At 44.1% G+C, this 18,214-nt stretch overlaps 1 protein-coding gene across 2 annotated transcripts in view; it reads left to right on the forward strand.

Annotated features, from left to right (window-relative positions):
• The first annotated feature begins 869 nt into the window (after positions 1-869).
• PLCXD3 (phosphatidylinositol specific phospholipase C X domain containing 3) overlaps positions 870-18,214 on the forward strand; it is an 85,037-nt gene continuing 67,692 nt past the window's right edge. For both annotated transcript variants that reach the window (XM_055791565.1, XM_055791566.1), the window contains exon 1: positions 870-1,176. In XM_055791565.1, the coding sequence (XP_055647540.1) occupies positions 1,074-1,176 (103 nt within the window). In that variant the 5' untranslated portion in view covers positions 870-1,073. The remainder of the gene's footprint in view (positions 1,177-18,214) is intronic.

The raw sequence follows: 18,214 nt of genomic DNA on the forward strand, positions 1-18,214 counted from the left end.
GGCTCCCTGCCTTTTCACTTCCAAAGCCAGCTGTCATAAAAGATGTTGAGCAAGTACAGAAGTTACAGGACCACAGCTGATCCCTCCTAGGAATGCAAGGTGATCAGTGATCCCGGCTTCAGGCATGGCTCTCTCCAGGCACTATTTTTGACAGATTTACTAGGTGAACTTCCACGCCTGTGTCAACAACTTTGATTAAAAACAGAAGTCAAAAGACCAGGCTGGTTGTAACAGTTCAAGATGGCTCACAGAGCTTTATCAGGTTCATTGATTCGTTGGTCTGGAGGCAGGAATGTAAATGCTTTGTTAATGCCAACAGTCAAGACGCTTCCCCGAAGGCAGTTAGGTTGGAAATGAGAACGGAATGTATTACTTCGGATCATCCTCAAAGGACAACAAAAAATCATTGCCCCAAAAATTACAGCTCTCCAAGGAGCGTTCAAGTAAGGAGCAATGTTTTGTGGTTATCCTGAGTAAGCCACCGGCCAGGACGCGTGTACCAGTCACCGGGCACGCCGCAGGAACCGGCGGCGAGCCGTGCCCCGGCGGGGCGTTCGCCCGGCCACTCGCCAAGGCCAGGCAGGCTGTGGCCAGCGTGAGGGCTGCGCCGGGCAGCAGCCGCCACCCCGGCTGTGAGCGCCACCCCGGCCGCGGGTGCCCCGTCGGCTGCAGCCCTGCGGCCGAGCCGTTGGGCGGGCTCTGCTGCCTCCCGCCGACGGGGCCGCCGGCCGGCTGCGGGGTGTTGGTGTTGGCGCTGGCGGGGGGGTGCCGGCGCGGCTCCCGCCCAGGCCCGGGCCGTGACCCCGCTCCCTCCCCCAGCCCCCTGCCGTATTTAAGGCGGGCCCGCCCAGCGCTCCGGGCCGCGCCGCCGGTGCTGCCGCCCGGTACGCGCCGCTGAGAGTGGCCAGGCGGGCAGCCCGGCGGTGGCAGCGGCAGGCCCGAGGGCTCTGGCAGGACCCGGCGCCGCGCCGCACGGAGGCGGCGGGAGCAGCGGCCGGGCTCGGCGGGGGGAGGCGGGGCCGGGCGGGCGCTAGCGAGCGGCGGCGGCAGAGCGGCAGGGGCGCGGCGGCGGCATGGCTTCGTCGCAGGGCAAGAACGAGCTGCGGTTCGCCGACTGGATGGCAGCGCTGCCCAGCAGCATCCACCGCACCCCACTCACCAACCTGGCCATCCCAGGTAGGGGCTCCCGTCTCCCCGCCCCGCGGGCTGCGGCGCGCCGGGCAGAGCAGAGCGGGGCGTTCAGCGCGCACCAGTGCTCCGCGCCGCCGGGGGGGCAGCGAGCCCGGGGCAGAGCCGCGGTGGTTCCGCTCCTGCGGTGCCTCACCGTGCTCCTCTGCGCCGCCCCGGCGGTGAGCAGCGGGGCAGGCGCGGAGCGGGGTGCTGGCCGGCCGCAGTTCCTGCGCCTCGAGGTGCAGTGAACTTGGAGGCGGCGGCTGGCGGAGTGACCGGGGCCGCTGCCCGGTGGTGCGGGCGAGCCCGGTGCTGCGGCGAGCAGCGTGCCCCGCAGCCGCTGTGCAGACCTGGCGGCCCCTTCGCCGGTCCTCGCATGCGAGCGAACGCCGCGCGCTGCCGGTTCCCTGCTGAAGCTGCGGCGTCTGAGCACGGGGGAGCCGGGGAGGGGAGCGGGCTGCCGCGGGGGCAAACGCGTGGCACCGCTGCGTGACTTCTTTTCTTGTCGCCTTCAGAAAACACTCAGTCTCAACACTACTTTAAGTAAGACGAAAAATGGCAGGTCATGGTGCTCTGTGTGTGAACGCGTTCTTGGCTGTGCTCTCTGCCTTTCCTTTTGGTAAGGTATTAACTACAGACTCGTGCAAAATACATGGCAGAACCCAAAGCAGAGTGGCTGATTCAGATGATCCCTGGTTTGAGGGAGCACCCCATTTTGCAAGACTTCTGTACCAGCATCTTGCCCCTTCCGAGATGTCTGACAGACATGAGGTTTCGGAGATGCTGAAGCCCTAACATCTCTTCAGTTCCTTATGAGAAAGAAACGTTTACTTCTTACAAGTTTTGCGTAGCAGCTGCTTGTGTTAGAGCAATTTTTATGACACTAGTCAAAGATCCTTTTTTTAAGACAATGTAATTGCAGCAGCTGTTTGCTAGAACGCAGTTTTTGTAGTTCCATTCAAACGCAAGTCTGCCCTTTTAAAAATCACGTGCCTCTTTGTTTCTACAGTTTACACAAGCTATGTTTAGTATTTTACTTGCTGCGCTGGTTTTTGCTATTGGTTGAATATATCCTGTGTCCCTGTGAGGCATAGGAATCCAACATAATTTGATACAACAGTTAGAGATGTTGGAGTTGTAAAAGCTTTTGCTGTTAATAACTTGTCAATAATCCACAGGCTGTGGAATTTTATTATGGAATATTGGCTATGATGAGAAATGAATCTCTGATTAATTGGGCCTTTGCAAGTTAAATGTATTATTTTAGAGACTTTTTTTTTTTTTTTGGTTTTCAGGAGATCATGATCAAACTTACTTGCTTCCAGAAGCAAGAAATTGCCTTTGATGTGCATGACCTGTAACTGGCTTCCTTGACTGAAGCATCATGAGGCTGTTGTTATTGGTGCACCCATCTCATCTAGACCTCGGTTACTTTCTCGTAGCCTCTTTGTAAAATATAGAACAGTTTTTCACAGTGGATGTTTTTCAGAGCTTTGGCAGTAATAATAGCAGCTTTCATACCTTAACATGTTTAAATTAAAAAAACCCAAACAAAATAGCCTACTGTGATCTGTAAGTGCCAGTTAATCCCAGCACAGCAATAAGCGGTAGGCAAGTTCGGCAGCCTGTAAATGCAGAGGCTGACCCCTTACACTGGCAGAAGGGTTTTGTTAATGTAACAGCCACGCACACAGTCTCAATTCTTGTGAAACAAGCAGCAAACTTATATGACTTGAATGGCATAGTGTTAAGACCTTTGAAATTTGCTGTTCTTAGTTTAAGTTGGCGCAAACCTCTTACCTGCCCATCTCACACTTAAAATGACAGCTTTGGCAATAGAGCCTTATGGCAATATATTTCATATTAATTTATCAGTTAGGGATCCTGGCACACAGGCTGTAGATATTGGTGCAGTTTAAATACTATCTTCTAACAGTATATTTACTATTATATTCAATGGAGTGTAAAAATATACAGGATTAGTGCAAAGGCAAACATGGAATTGGTTTTGACCTTTAGGAAGAAGTAGCTTGATAATGTTTATTTATATATTCATAATGTTTATTTAGAATTTTCCTCCCAAATGACCACAGCTGAACATTAATGCTATGTGTGCATAATAGCTACTAACATATAACTGCTGTTCAAATAGTTAATGCAATGAATGTGTAGAAGTGAAAACCTTGTATGAAAAATCTTCTTAGTTTTAACTTGCAAATTTTTAACTGTTTTGGAAACTGTTTACTTAGAATGTGTTAGTAGAATTACTGCTGTATTTTGTAAATAGCATTTTTTTTACATTGTTGGTTCTTTTTTTTCTTACCAAAAGAAGTTAATAGTACATTTTTATTTTCCCAGCAGGATGTAAACTTCCCTCGTGCAGTAGGAATACTGATTTTGACCTTAATTCAGCAGGATAGAATTCAGTTCTGGAGCCAGAGTAACAGTCCAGTACTAATGTAGAAGAAAAACCATTAACCTGAAAATGTTAGAATGAATTTTCCAAATTAATGTATCACCACTTATCCAATACAGAGAATCTTCCACTATATTAAGGGGAAAATGTTGTTGTTTTATTAGAAATCGTCAGTACGTTTCTCCTTGTTTAGACAGAGTGGTTGGAACTGAGATGATACACTGTTTTGTTTTTGCACAGACATGCATGTAACATTTTAACTGTTGCAAAGAGAAGCAGAAACCTCTTGGTATTTTGTCATGATCTTATTTAAACAATACTGTTGAAAGTATGTTACGTTCATATTATGTTTAAAAACATGATTGAGCACACGTTTTTATTTTATTTTAAATGGTCAGTTTTTAAGCGTATGCAGGCACAAATTTGTCACCACTCACACTTGCATAGTCAGTGCTGTATTTTGTTACTATTTAAGTAAATTCATTTACTTGTTTCATTCTGTGCAGTCCAAGCCAGGTAGTTTTGTTTTCCTAAGACCAGGAATCCAGTGGATGATGCAGAGATCTCTAATATAACTTGTGCTGGCTTTGTCCATCAGAAACTTTTCCATTTGGATTTCTTCCAAATACGAGCAGGATGCGTTATGCCACAGTGTGTTCTTCTTTCATTGTGCTGTCTATGTTTTCTTGCACTGCAAATGATGGATTTTCAAGTGAAGGATGCCAGTAACAAATAATAATATACATTGTTTGGAAATAAAGTAATCTTTTAGATTCCAGAAATACCATGTATATTTAATCTATTGCTGTGACAATTAGAACAATGAAATATTATATTCTTAGGATTTCAGCCCAAGGCGTGTGACTCCTAGCATTTGTAAACTACCTCTTATGTTTAAAGATCTGTCCGGCTAAACTCACAACAGCCTGGCTAAGAAAAAGGTGGAGGATTGTGGATTATTTTCTTTGTTGTTGTTTGCAGGGAGTGTCCTTCAGTAGTTGGTAAAGTGTAGTTTTGTTCAATGCCTGTGCCTCTTTGACCAGGATAAGGAATAGTTTTCTGTAAACAATGTATGTTTATGGGACTGAAATCTTTGTGCCCCCAAGTTGAGGCTAGATGGTGAGGTATAGAAAGCCTATGTATTCTGCTGCGTTGGTGCCCTCTTTTTTAATCTGCGTGGAGGGTATGAGCTGTGTGCAATGCAGTAAAATAAACGTCAGTAGGCAGCATTTCCTTATGAATTGACCCACTTACTGATGAATTAACTTTCTCACTGGCACTCTGTAAATATGTATCTAGTTTTGTATCGGTGTTTTTTTATACAAATAATGTGTCATACATGTTGCCTTTTCCCCTGGACCTAATATTGCAAGCCTCTGAGCACATCTGTAAAAATAAGCTATGATGGAAAAAAGTATTTTCTTCCCCAAGTAACTAATCCTGCCACCAAAATTAGTGCTAGCCTAAGATTATGGTTATCTTCATGATAATCAGGATATGATTAATCCTGACGTGTGCTAGGAACAAGTCTGTCCTTCACATAGTATAGATAAAACCTTCTGAATTAGAGACCCACAATATCCCTCGAGTGCGTGATTTTGAGAGTTGGGACTCTTCAGGCTTTTGTTTCACAGGAGAGTTTTCTGGTTTCTTTGAGCAGATGAAACCTTTGGCTTCTGTGGCTGGAGGACTCGCTGTGAGCAATTTAATTCTCAGTGAAAATCATTTTCACAGTGATACCAGCTTGGCAGCTATGTTTGCTTAAGATAGTTCCTTAAGAGGAGTGCACAGACCTGACTGGCTTCTTTTTGTTTCTCAGATGATTTAATTTGCTCTACAAAGTTCTTTGTCCATCAGCCAGAAAGCAATTACTACATGTGGCAGAGCTAAAGTTGGCTTGTGATAAGCATGAAGCTGTTGGCAAGTGGAGTATTTTTCACACTATCCATCTTTAGAAAGGGTATCTAAGACTTGAAATTTATATTTCCCACTGTCCCACCATAACCGTGCTTTGAAAAGAAAGAGCAAGACTTCACAGAGAGTTAGTTCACAAAAAGAGAGGGTGTGTGTTAGCGTCACAGATATGTTAAGAGCTGAGAGATGGTACAGATAGGCTTGGGAGCAGTATGCATGTTACTGGAATATTTTAGCCATTTTGTGAATGACAGCACTGCTGAGGCAACATAACAGATCTGTTTCAAAAACCTTGAATTCCTCTCTTCCATTGTAATTCTTTGCAAATGTTCAAGTAATTACTTCTTAGGTGGACATTTCTCATCCTGAGCCCCACAAAGAAATTCTTTTGTCTTAAAAATAGCTGGAAATACTTTCTTGTTGGTTACATAGATAAACATAATTTTTGCTGTTTAAATGTAATTAGGGAGCTCTTGAGTTTTCAGCTTGGATAGCTGATAAATTGGATGCTTTTAGAGTGAAGAGTGATTGTCTTTGGTAAGCACTTGGGACCTGTTTCATCCTTGTCTGTCCAGTGGTGGTCAAGAGGACCACTTGCTAGGGTCCGATTCTGTACAAAAGTAGCTCCACCTAGAACTGTAAACTAATGATGCAGGTAAAATTATGAACATATCATGCAGGTTGCCCATTAGCTGTTGACATGTATGTAAGTATCTGGAAGAACTGTTCCTTTTATCAGTGCACCCTGTACTCTATTTCAGCACTCTTCTACCTGAAATAAGTACTCTGTGCTTTATTTTCCACTAGGAAAGGGAGCGAAGATCTTCATAATTGACCTCCTTAACTTTCTTAGAATAGCTCTTCTTTCTTGATGGTCTTTTCACATCATGTTTATCCACAAAAGTGAATAAAGTCTCTCGCTGACACTGCACGTGCTAGTGTTTGCTTTCCAACCCTCCCAGAAATATCTCTGTGATAGTTTCCTGTGGCATTCACCATTAATTTCCCCTGCTGTGACATGTTTCTAGTATGCACAAAATGAAGCTCTTTCATCCTTCACGCTGCTATAAAAATCAAACAGTTCAAGCCCTTCAGTTTCTTGCCCATCTGCTACAGGAAGTAATTTGAAACTGCTTTTGCTTGTTTCCCAACAGGAGCTATTTATTTAATCCAGCAATCTCTGTCCACTCCGTCTCCTGCAGCTTAGTTCCAGCAGAGCTGGCTTCTTCTCTGACCTGCCTTGCATTCTGCCACAATGGCAGGTATGGCAGAGGGATCGGCTTTATTGCCATCTGGAATTATTCCTCTCTTTCCACCTCACTGAATTCCTGTTTCATTTCCTCTCTTGGCCAAAAATTTAACTGTTCTGTGTATCCAGACTGCCCTTTTGACAATTTTTAACTTTGTGTTAAATATGCGTTTTGTGTTTAGTAACTTTCTACACAGTTCTTACTATAGTGCAGCTTGTACTGTCTTTCACACAAGATGATACTTGCTTTGAAAATGCTCAGTCAACTACGCAAGAAATTAAGAATGCAGGTGCAAAGTGGACAAAGTTAGGGAGACTATGACATTAAGTCCCATAAGAGAGCTCTGCAGTCTCTTCTACTGCTCCCCATAGGGGTATTAATTAAAATTTTAGCTATGTAATTATAAATTGTTTACATCTGAAAAGTATTTGTGTTGAGGAATACAGTCAGATTTGTGTTTAACAGTTCTGCTCTCCAGAGAGCAGCCAGTTCCAGGGAGAAGAATCTCCACACCCATCTTTTCCTTTCTTCAAAGGGTGTACAAATTAATAACAGGTGATTTGTGAACATATTTGCTTGTGCGGTCCGTATAGTAAAGCCCATGGGACACTGCAAAGAATAGAATTTGGAATAAAGACTGTTCAGAATCTGAAAGTTTGGATTTTAATGTAAAATTCTGTGAACTTCAGTGGTTTTTTTGATGGACCTACTGCAGCATACCGTGGTTTAATCTTATTTCCATTGTTTTGAACAGCTGTATGGTATCAGTTAAGAACTGTACAGAAATACTGAAATACTGGGGCAAATCAGTGTAAACAAATGCAGTGAAACACTTCTTTTTCCCTTCAAGTAGCTTGCCAGAAATGGGAATCACTAGTGATTTCCTCTGGGGGACACCCACCTACAAGAAGGGCAGGAAGGAGGATCCAGGCAGCTACAGGCCTGCCAGCCTGACCTCTGTGCCAGGGATGGTTATGGAGCAGATCATCATGGGTGCCATCACACAGCACATGCAGGACAGCCAGGGGATCAGGCCCAGAGCACGGGTTTGTGAAAGGCAGGTCCTGCTTGATGAACCTGATCTCCTTCTACGACAAGATGACCCGCCTAGTGGATGAGGGAAAGGCTGTGGATGTTGCCTACCTGGGCCTTAGCAGAGCCTCTGACGCCATCTCCCACAGCATTCTCCTGGAGACACTGGCTGCTCGTGGCCTGGACAGGTGCACTCTGCGCCGGGTATAAAGCTGGCTGGCTGGCCGAGCCCCGAGCGTGGTGGGGGATGGAGTAACATCCAGCTGGCGAGGGGTCACCAGTGGTGTTCCGCAGGGCTCCGTGCTGGGGCCGGTTCTGTTTAATAGCTTTATCGACAGCCTGTACGAGGGGATGGAGTGCCCCCTCAGTGAGTTCGCAGGTGACCCCCAGCTGGGGGGAGTGTTGATCTGCGGGAGGGCAGGAGGCTCTGCAGGGGGTCTGGGCAGGCTGGAGCGATGGGCTCAGGCCAGTTGTGTGAGGGTCAACCAGGCTCAGTGCTGGGTCCTGCCCGTGGGTCACACCAGCCCCCGCAGCGCTGCGGGCTGGGGGCAGGGGGCTGGAAACTGCCTGGGGGGAAAGGGCCTGGGGGGGCTGGTCGGCAGCCGGCTGGGCATGAGCCCCCCGTGTGCCCAGGTGGCCAAGGAGGCCAGCAGCACCCTGGCTGGTGCCGGGAACGGCGTGGCCAGCAGGGCCAGGGCAGTGCTGTCCCCCTGCACTGGGCACTGGCGAGGCCGCCCCTCGACTCCTGTGTTCAGGTTGGGCCCCTCACTGCCAGGGGGACGCAGAGGGGCTGCAGCGTGTCCAGAGACGGGCAGGGGGCTGGTGCCGGGGCTGGGGCACAAGGCTGGTGGGGAGCGGCTGGGGGAACTGGGGGGGGTCAGCCTGGAGAGGAGGCGGCTCGGGGGGACCTTGTCGCTCTCTACAGCTCCCTGACAGGGGCTGTAGCAGGGTGGGTGTCAGTCTCTTCTCCCAGGCAGCCAGCAAATAGAACAAGCAGAAATGGCACCAGGGAAGGTTTAGATTGGGTAATAGGAAAAATTTATTCATGGAAAGGGGTTATCAAGCATTGGAACAGGTTGCGTAGGGAAGTGGTTGCGTCACTTTCCCTGAGGGCATTTAAGACAGGCACTGTTAGGTTAAAGGTTGGACTCAATGATCTTAACAGTTTGTGCACCTGCCTTCATGTATTCATGCTTCTGGTGGAAAACTGTACTGTTATATTTGCACAGCTTGAGGACATATTTCTCATTTTTATAGTAAGGGATCAATTTATTTACTGTATATCATAGGGAGCAAAGAAATAATTTGTGCTAAGAAGTGGTTGGTTAATCTAGAGTTCTGAAATATTTTTTTTTCTACCATTGGCTACATGGAAGAACAACTAAACAACAAAATTATAAATTGCAATTTTAAGTACCAATGGTAACCCTCCTTAAATTGTCATCTGTCCAAAATGCTTGAGGGAGAGCTGAAGGTCTTTCTTCCCTCATAGGTTAGTGCCTGTTAGATGGGGACTAAATGCTGAGAAGTGCTGAATGCTGATAGGTCTCTTGGAAGCTGAGGGTCCTCAGTCTTTCATCAGCTCAGGTCCAAGTATCCAAAGAGAAGCTTCCCTGTGTGATGTTCCTACTGTAGCAAAATGCCATAGGCACTTAGTTGTTTTTCTTGCAATGTAATGGAATATACGGTTTCCTCTGATTGCAAGTACAGATTTGGTCTTTTTCTGTCTATTTTAAAACCATACCATAGTCTTCACCATGATCTAATTTCAAATGAATCACTAGAACAGTGTTCAGATGCTCTCCCACCTTTTAAAATGTATCTGTTCATATTAAATAAAGTTTATCTTAATCTAATGTCTTATCTGGTTAGCTCTCATACCTCAGGCTTAAATACTTAATCTTAGAGTTTCAAGTATGAAATAAAATATTGCAGAATAGATAAAAAAAGAGAAAGGGAAGGAAGAAAAAAATGGAACTACAAGTACAAGAGGCTTCACTCCCTTCTGTGTGTGATGCTTAGGGTGTTTCAGATGGTTGGAGATGTATGACGTGTTGCTGCTATGAAGGTGAAAACCTATCCATGAAGTTTATTGGACTATAAATTTTGCTTGAAATTTAGAAAGGCCAGGATAAAGGGCACTGAACTAATAAATTCTGTAGCTTTTAAAAAAAAAAAACCAACAAAAACAATGAGAAGAATAGTGTACTTTGTGTTTTACTTTGTTGTGCTATTGTCCACAACATACTTGTATTTTGATATTTTTTAAAAAATCTTATTAAACATTTGGAATGTATTTATACTTTGGCAGCCATGCAACTTGGTTTTATAACTGCAATAGGCTACTAAACTGGGAAATAAGTGAGAGCGGGAAATGAGTACAACATATGAGTTATGTGTAGTGCTATGTAATCAAACTGTTGGCATAGGGCCTCAGAGTTTGTTTTTGCTAAATCCTTTTGTTAAAACTTTGCATTCTTCAAAAATAGGTGCTTCAAACTAATCTGAATGTTCACACCAAAGACAAATGACACCCTCTGAACTAGCACGTGACTGGAACTTCTGATGTTTCATTTAGTTGCCTACCATTAAATGCTAGAAGAGAAATGGAGATTTTCTAGTCATTTTTATTGTCTGTGAAGTTGCTGTATGAGCTTAGGAAAACTGTTAAAAGTCTCTACTGTGTTTTCTTCTTTGTAGACCCTAGTAATCTCAAGACAACCACTGGTACTGAGGCCTGGGTTAGGAAGTGTGCTTCACAGGTTGTGAAGCACTGACCCCTAAGCAGTGCTTTGGGAGGAAGGCTGGCTGTTGGTTTTACACTGCAAAGCTCACACAGGCTTTTAGTGGAGTGCTACTTTCCAGTCATGTGAATGCCACACAGAAGCTGCTTTGTCAGCAGAGAAGTTTGAGTAGGTACTGATTCTAGTTGCTGGCACAGGAATGCCAACATGTTCGCTAATTTAGGATCAGTCTTGTTTCTTTCTGTTGAAGCCCTTGGATTTTGCAAGACTGCTTGTTTTAATCATGTAGGTAATGTTCACAAATGCTGTCTCAGAAGCCATGCAGGCTGGGAAGGTGGTATTTCTTCTATATCGTATAGGCAGATACATTTTCTGTCATGAGATCCAAAAAAGTGTCTTTTGCACTGGGTCCCTCTTCTGCTTTGACATTTCAAAAGTGGCTCATCTGTGTATGATGGACAGATCAGGAGATCACTTTGAATCTACTGCAGAAGACATCTGCCAGTCGCTTTTTCTGTGGCTGGAAAGGAAGGAGGACTACATTGGTGCTCTGTATTGCACTGCAGGAGGAGTGAATCATTAGTCAGTGCACTGGGGTGAGCTGGGGCTCGTGAGTCTGGTTTTGAACAGAAATTCCCCAGTTATTCTCAATGACAGAAAAGGAGAGAAGGGTGTTGACTGGAAGTTCTCCTGGAGGCAAAAATCTAACTTGGACATTGAATAGCACATGCTGTGGGTTTAGCTGCATTCATGTCTGTATCCTCACTGTACTAAAAAAAAGTGCTTTTATGGGGTTGCATCATTGAATCCCCAGAACATCTTCTCAGCAGGTGCATGCTGGAATTAGCTGCGCTCACTGCCTGTGTGTAATGGGCTTCTGAGTGCACTACTGGAGTCAGCAGCATTTTTGGTTTTTTTTTGGTCAACAAACTGCGTGTTTAAATTAATGTAAGTATGAGAATCCAAGTCTGGAATTTTCTGTTTCGGGCAGTGTTTGTGGGTAGTTTGGTGGGTTTTTTTGAAGCTCCCCCCCCGCCCCTTCCATGTTGGTATAATTCTCTCACCATCCCCAGCTGAAGTGCAGGCTTTTCCAATGGCATGGAGATGCTCAGGTTTGATGAACTTTAATCTTCAAAGGATTGCTCGGTTAGAATTTTGGCTTACCCTGCTTCTGATGCGAAATTGACAGCCTTTATGCTTGCCAATAGGAGAGGTTGCCTCAAAAGAGTACTGTCTGGGATGGGAACAGGGAGCACATATATTTTGACCTTTAAATCAGTATTCAAGGATTATCTAATAGTGCAGGCTTTTGCTGCAAAAGGGAAAAGAACTTGTACCGTTAGCCAAGCGTTTCGTGCATGTGCTTAGTGAGTGTTTTGAGAAACATTTTATAAGTTGACAATAAATAAGGAGAAATCAAACCAGCTTCAGTAATTTTTGGATGTAGTGGTCTTAGGGGAAACAAGCCAAGGGACACTGTGAAGGACACAAACAGTACACGTACATGTGAATGCTGCTGCTTTTAGTGTGCAAGAGGCAGGAATCCTTTTAGAAATAGGTGTGGAATATGAAGAAAACTGTTTTTTTTAAGATCAGCTTTAATGATCTGGCTTTTAATGATCCAGGCCTTTCTAGCTGGGAATGATGTGAGTATGAACCAGTAAAATCTGATGTGAACATGTTTGAGAGCTTGGGATGATGTGGTGGAGGTACTGCGGAGAAATGGTTTGCTTTTGCACCATTATGTATTTGGCCATATCACTTCTGCTCTGCAGGAGTCAGAGCGAGTCGCTGAAAGGTTGGCTGGTTACATGGTGTGGGAGATGCAAGGGATCTAAGGCCGTGGTGGGAAGCGCAGTGCTGAAGGAGATCAAAGGTGCAGTTAGTTCAGTGCCCTGGCTATGGCATCTTTTCTGGCCTGTGTCAGGGAAACTGCTTAAGGACAAGGTAAGGCTCAAGGGATATTTCCCCTGATGTGTACCTTCTTACTCTTCTGGGCTGTGGATTTCTTGAACAAAAAATTTGCATCCAAATTATCATGTTGCATAACCCCTGATAGACTGCATTTCTAGCGTCTTTAGGGGAGCTGTGCCCCTTAGTCTGCAAATGGGGCTGGAGTAGAGAGTTCCCCTATTGCCTTTGGCTGCTGGAGAGTGCAAGTTTTGTACAGCCACGGGGAGAGGGCGCCAGAGGGTTTGTGACATTGGGTCAGTGATGGGACAATGTGACAGGGACAAGAGAGGACTGAGACAATTTTGAGTCCCTGCTTGTGGGACTGCTTCATTTCTGTCACTGAATAGATACTGGGTAGAGCAACAACACCTGCGCTGGGGGCAGTGGATGCAGCCTGAACACCTCCTTCCCAACTGAGCATGGATGTTAGTCTTGTTTGTGGTCTCCTGGAGCCTGTCCATCTCACCAGTGTCCATCTCTGCAGTGATGGAGGGGTATGGCTGGAGGACATCCTTTTCATTCACCCAGTCCACAGTGGTTTCTGGCTATTTACAGTCCATATAAATCAACATTCCTCTGGAGGAAACATGTATTTTTCTGAATTGCATGTATTGTGATACGTACTCTAGAGGAATTAACATTTGTGTGGCCTCTTTAAAGCCCAGCCTGCTTCTCGGCTAAGTCTTCAGGCAACAATAAGCCACCAGTGTAATTTTCAGAACCAGATTTTATCTTTCTTTGGCATTGCTTTTCCCAAATGTGCCAAGAGAGATAAGGTTTCTTAATCTTTAAGGCACCTTTCTAGACTGCGAATTGGCTTGAATTTTATCAGAGAGGGGAGGTGATGGTGTTTTGTTGTCACTTTCTTTTTAATAATAGGTGTTTTCATGTTTCAAATGTTATTCAGAAGCGCTGATAAACTTAATACATTGAAAGCAACTTCTCCCAAGTCAAGTGATAGATAATGCCCTTTCCTTTTGAAATTGCTGCTGTCTACAGGATCGTGCTGTGCCTGGAACACTGATGCCAAGAAACTAAACACAATCCCTTTTATGTCGCACTTCCAGTCAGGTGTCATTTCAACTCTGCCTTCAGTGTGGGATACAGGCCAAAAACACTTTGTTAGTAGATATATAAAACCAGTAGAAATATGGGTAAGTGTTCTTCTAACATAGAAATTGCATTTAGAAGTAAGTGGGAATAGGCTAGCAATTGTGTCTCTGTCTCAGATAATAATTTGTGAGCACCATTTTAGGAGTCAAAACTCCCACCAATTTATGGACAAACCAGGAAAGATCCAGGTGGGAGGAAAGGAAACATGCTTGAAACAAGCTTTTTGCATGAGTTCAACCCAGTTCACAGTTAAGCTTGCGCATTTTGTTTTGTGGGTTTTTTTTTTTATTTCTTTATTTTGGACAGTTTATTTGTTAGTAGAATTCACAGACTGCCAGGAGAAATTCTGACATTAGTCTGACTGGGACTGGTTTTCTACTGCTTTGTACCATGTGTAAATGCAGATCTGTATCAAGTGTCACTAAATCAGAGCAGTAACTCTGTATTTTTACTCTGTAAGCTATGCAGCGGTGTGGAACGAAGTCTGTCTTTGTTAGTTCCTAATGAATAAATTGCTCTGAGCAGCTGAAGAAAGCAGTGCTGATTAGATGATGGGCTTAAATATGGCCCTCTAAAATACCCAATGCAACTCATTTGTCAGAAAAGTAAGTACCAGCTTATGTTACTTCCAGTCTTTAAGTTAACCATTAATGCATAGCTACATGAAAGAAAAGATAATTTGTCTTCAAAGTGAAAAAATCACAAACCTTACAATTCAGCCTTATCTAAAAATTCCATTGTCTTTGATTATGACCTAAATATGAATTGGGGAACAACATTAGAGAAAAGCGGGATTTGGGATTTTACCTATTGCATTTTCAAGTCAACTGTCAGGCACACTGTGATGACTAATAGTGCTAGATCAGGCCCTTAGTTTGTTGTAGTGAGTTAAGCAACATGCAGAAGAGGAGGAAATAGCATACAATCTAATTTTTTTGAGACAGTATGCTACTGAAATACCACTTAGTAATATTTTGGATTTGGTCTGCATTGTAATAATACTGGAGCCAGCTGGCCTTTCACAGTCTGGCTTTTTTTTTACTATAAAATTAAGAAAATACAGGCTTTCAAATGTATTAACATTCATATTAATGCATTTTAATATTTAGGCAGCAGTATTTCAAAACCAAGCTAGCTTATTTTCATTCTTAACATACCTTTTAAGTTGTTCATATAATTGAGGTCTGGAGAACTCATGGGACAACTGAAGGTTGCAATTTCTGCACTTTTTTGTCTCCTGGTTCAAATGTAACATTTTGTTCCTGGAATTACTATGGAATTGAGGTACACATAAAATGTTCTCGAAGAAAGCACTTTAGCATGACTGGTGTACTTGAGGCCATGTATGATTGTTTTATGACAGCAGTATGGGTCTGTTTTCTGAAGCCCTGAAACCCCAAGGGTCTTTGTATCTCAGATTTTCATGTCATATGACTGTGGGCTAGTTTGCAAACAAGTAGCTTAAATAATACTGAGAAGCAAGGGGAGAACAGAAGAGCAGCTGTCAGAAACTGCATGGATTTGTGTATTGCATCGAAGGTAAGGATTTAGGGAGTTCTTGATGCCTGTACTGGGTGCTGAGAAGAGCAGCAGAGCTGAAGATCCTTGAGACTTGACAACGCAAGTGGCCAAACAGGCTGACTTTGCTATTAACCCAGCTGAAGTATGCAGCAGACACCTCTCTGTATCAGTGTGTGAAAGCACTGAGGATTGGTGGTATGACTGATTTAGGACAGGGCTTCTGACTTCTGGCTTTTGCTGATGCTTCTAGAGGGAGGTGTGAGATCAGATTCACTAAAGTAGACTTAAAGATGTACCTTAGAGCTTGTCTAAAAGAAACAGAGCATGGAAAATGCGCACATCATTTAACCATCTCCATAGCCTGTGTACTAAACACAAATTGTAAAGGATTCATATTCTTTATTACAACACAACGTTTTCCATGTTTCATGAACCAGAAAACTAAATGGCGTGCTTAAAATGAGAGAGGATGAGGCAGGAGTAGGAAATTAACATGAGTTTTACAGATTTTAATTTTAGTGACTTAGCCTTTGAACCACGCTTTTTCTAAACGGTAGAGTAATTTAGAATGGATGTATTCTGCTCTGACAGTGCATTACAGTGCTGTTTAATAGAGAGTATCCAAAGATTCTTATGACAGCTGACACATTGGGTTTTGATGTCTTGTATGTGAGACTTGTGTGGTTTGTGCGTAGTCTTACCAACAAGTAAAGGAAACATTTTCCACAGGAAAGCAACACAAGTTCATTATCAGAAGGTGTGATGGTATACAGAGCACTAGATTGCATTGCCCACCTCTGAGGTGGTCTCTGAAAAGAAGGACCAGTTGCAGGCAAGACCAGATCACAAGCTATTGTGGCAGATCCCCAAGGGTGAGCCACAGGAGATGAGGTTTTTGCCGGCATTTGAAAAGCAAAACAAATGTTACAGCAGCTTCAGCTACATAGGAGGTTTGCAAGGTCTGCAGGGGAGGGACTGGTCAGTTAGCAACAAATTGTGTTACAGAAAGGGGAGTTACATGCAGACACTGCTTTGCTGTTGCGCTGGATTTTTCCTGGTGCCATCCAGCAGCACTTCCCTTTTCAGGAGGTAAACCATAGCCAGCTGGTTTTATGTGTCCCCTTCAGTCACCCATGAAAAGAAGCAGAATGTGGGATGTGGTTCCTGATGTGAAGATTGTTGGGCAAGCTGCATATCACCATGGTCTTTAATATATGCAAGTGGGGCATGGGACAAGGTGTGAGCACTCATAAACCTCCTGTAGCACTGTGTGAAAGCTTAAAGGCACCAGTAGTTTCATCCATTCACCCAGAATCATGCAAGAGAGAGAATATAGTAAGTTAAAAGGGGAATAAATACACTGAATGCTGGAGCGGAGGACAAGTAATTTAGGTTATTACCTTAAATCCCTGCCTGCAGATTAGAGGGTAAGATCGACCAGCTTTTAACTCCATCTCTTTGCAAAGCATTGCTTCAGAAAGCATCTAGAGCTCAGCCCAGAAGTGGTTTGCTGTTTTCACTTCTAAGATTTGAACAAAAGTGAAGGAAAACGTGCCCTCAAAAAGAGGAGGCACATGATGCTATTGGGAAAATAAGTGAAATTTATGGTAACAAAACCCACATTTTACTGCTAAATGAAAGGATATAGCCAGGCACTTCACCAGCTGCAGTTCATTTGTGAACTGTGGAAAGACTGCTTTACTTCTGGTCGTCCTTATGTATGTTCTGAAGATACGTATTGCTGTGATATCCATGCCTATTAAATTTTTGTCCTCAGGACCTCTGTTTGGAAAGAACTGTCTGTATACCATTGCAACCCAGGCCTTTATTTAAAAAAAATGTAAAAGTGACAGAATTTGCTGTGAAGAAGTTTAAGTAAAACTAATGATAACATGTGCAAGAAAAATTTTCTGCAAGCTCCTAGCAGAATAGGGCTGTGTTCTGACGATTCATCTCTGGGATCAAGCTATTTTGCAGTACTGAAATATTCTAGGAGTGCCAAGCTAGGATATTTAAAGTTTAAACTGTTGATGGGAGACTTTTTTTTTTTTTTTTTGTAGCTGCCAGATTTAAATCAGGATGTGGAATTTCTGAGGGCCTAAGGCAGGGGTCCTTAAACTTTTTAAACAGGGGCCGGCGCGCGGATGCAGTGGCAGGCAGCCATCTGCGGCTGCTTGGTTACCCCCCCAACCCCCGGCGGGGGGGTGGGGGGGGTGGGCAGGGGGTGTCTGTAAATACCGGGGGTGGATTGAAGACCCTGGGGGGCCGTATCCAGCCCACGGGCCATAGTTTGAGAACCCCTGGCCTAAGATTATGTTTTCTGGTAGGCCTGTGCCTGCTGTTAGATGCTGCTTTCTGTTCTCCCTGACAGTGACTTCATGTTGACTTCAGAGAAATAAGCTTCAAGTAATTTCTTTTGGGGGGTGGAGCTGATGACTTTCACAAAACCACAGGTTAAAAACTGTTTACTGTTGTCCTGTTGCGTATGATACCTCCTAAAAAAAATATATCTTGGTAGTAGTGTTTGCATCTAGTCAACCTGAATGGCTTTCTGGTGAAGAGGCACTAAGGTGGTAAAACTAGTTTCAGAGCAGGGTGGTTTTTCACTGCTGCAATGTCTGAGTCCTGTTTCATTTAATGGTTTTCATTAATAACCTAGATGAGAACAAGCTCATTATGTAATATGCGAGTAATAACAATTGAAAGAAGCATATGAGGAAAACAGTAGCCCATATTGCACCACAGTGAAATGAACTTCATTTGAATAAAAATTAATAGGCTGGGGCTGAACTATACAATTATTCAAAAGGCAGACTTTTTTTCAGTAGGGAGTCTTAAAATGTAATTCAGGAAGAGGCCTGGAGGTAGTGGTGGCTGAGATTTTGACAGATGAGGCAGCTGGGAAGAAATCACCACTGCAGGCTTCCGCCACATGCTCAGAAGCATGGTGTGTAACACAGAGGTGGTAGTCTGGTGTGTCTGCAAGCGAGGTATGGTATTCATTGTTACTGGAAATAGAAATGGAAGCTGGAAGTGAAGTGATAAAGCCCTTTGAGGTCATGTGGCTGCGTGAGGAGTAGTGAAGTACCCAGTTATGACTC

Source organism: Falco peregrinus, chromosome Z, assembly GCF_023634155.1.
Source record: "Falco peregrinus isolate bFalPer1 chromosome Z, bFalPer1.pri, whole genome shotgun sequence".
NCBI classification, from domain to species: Eukaryota; Metazoa; Chordata; class Aves; order Falconiformes; family Falconidae; genus Falco; species Falco peregrinus.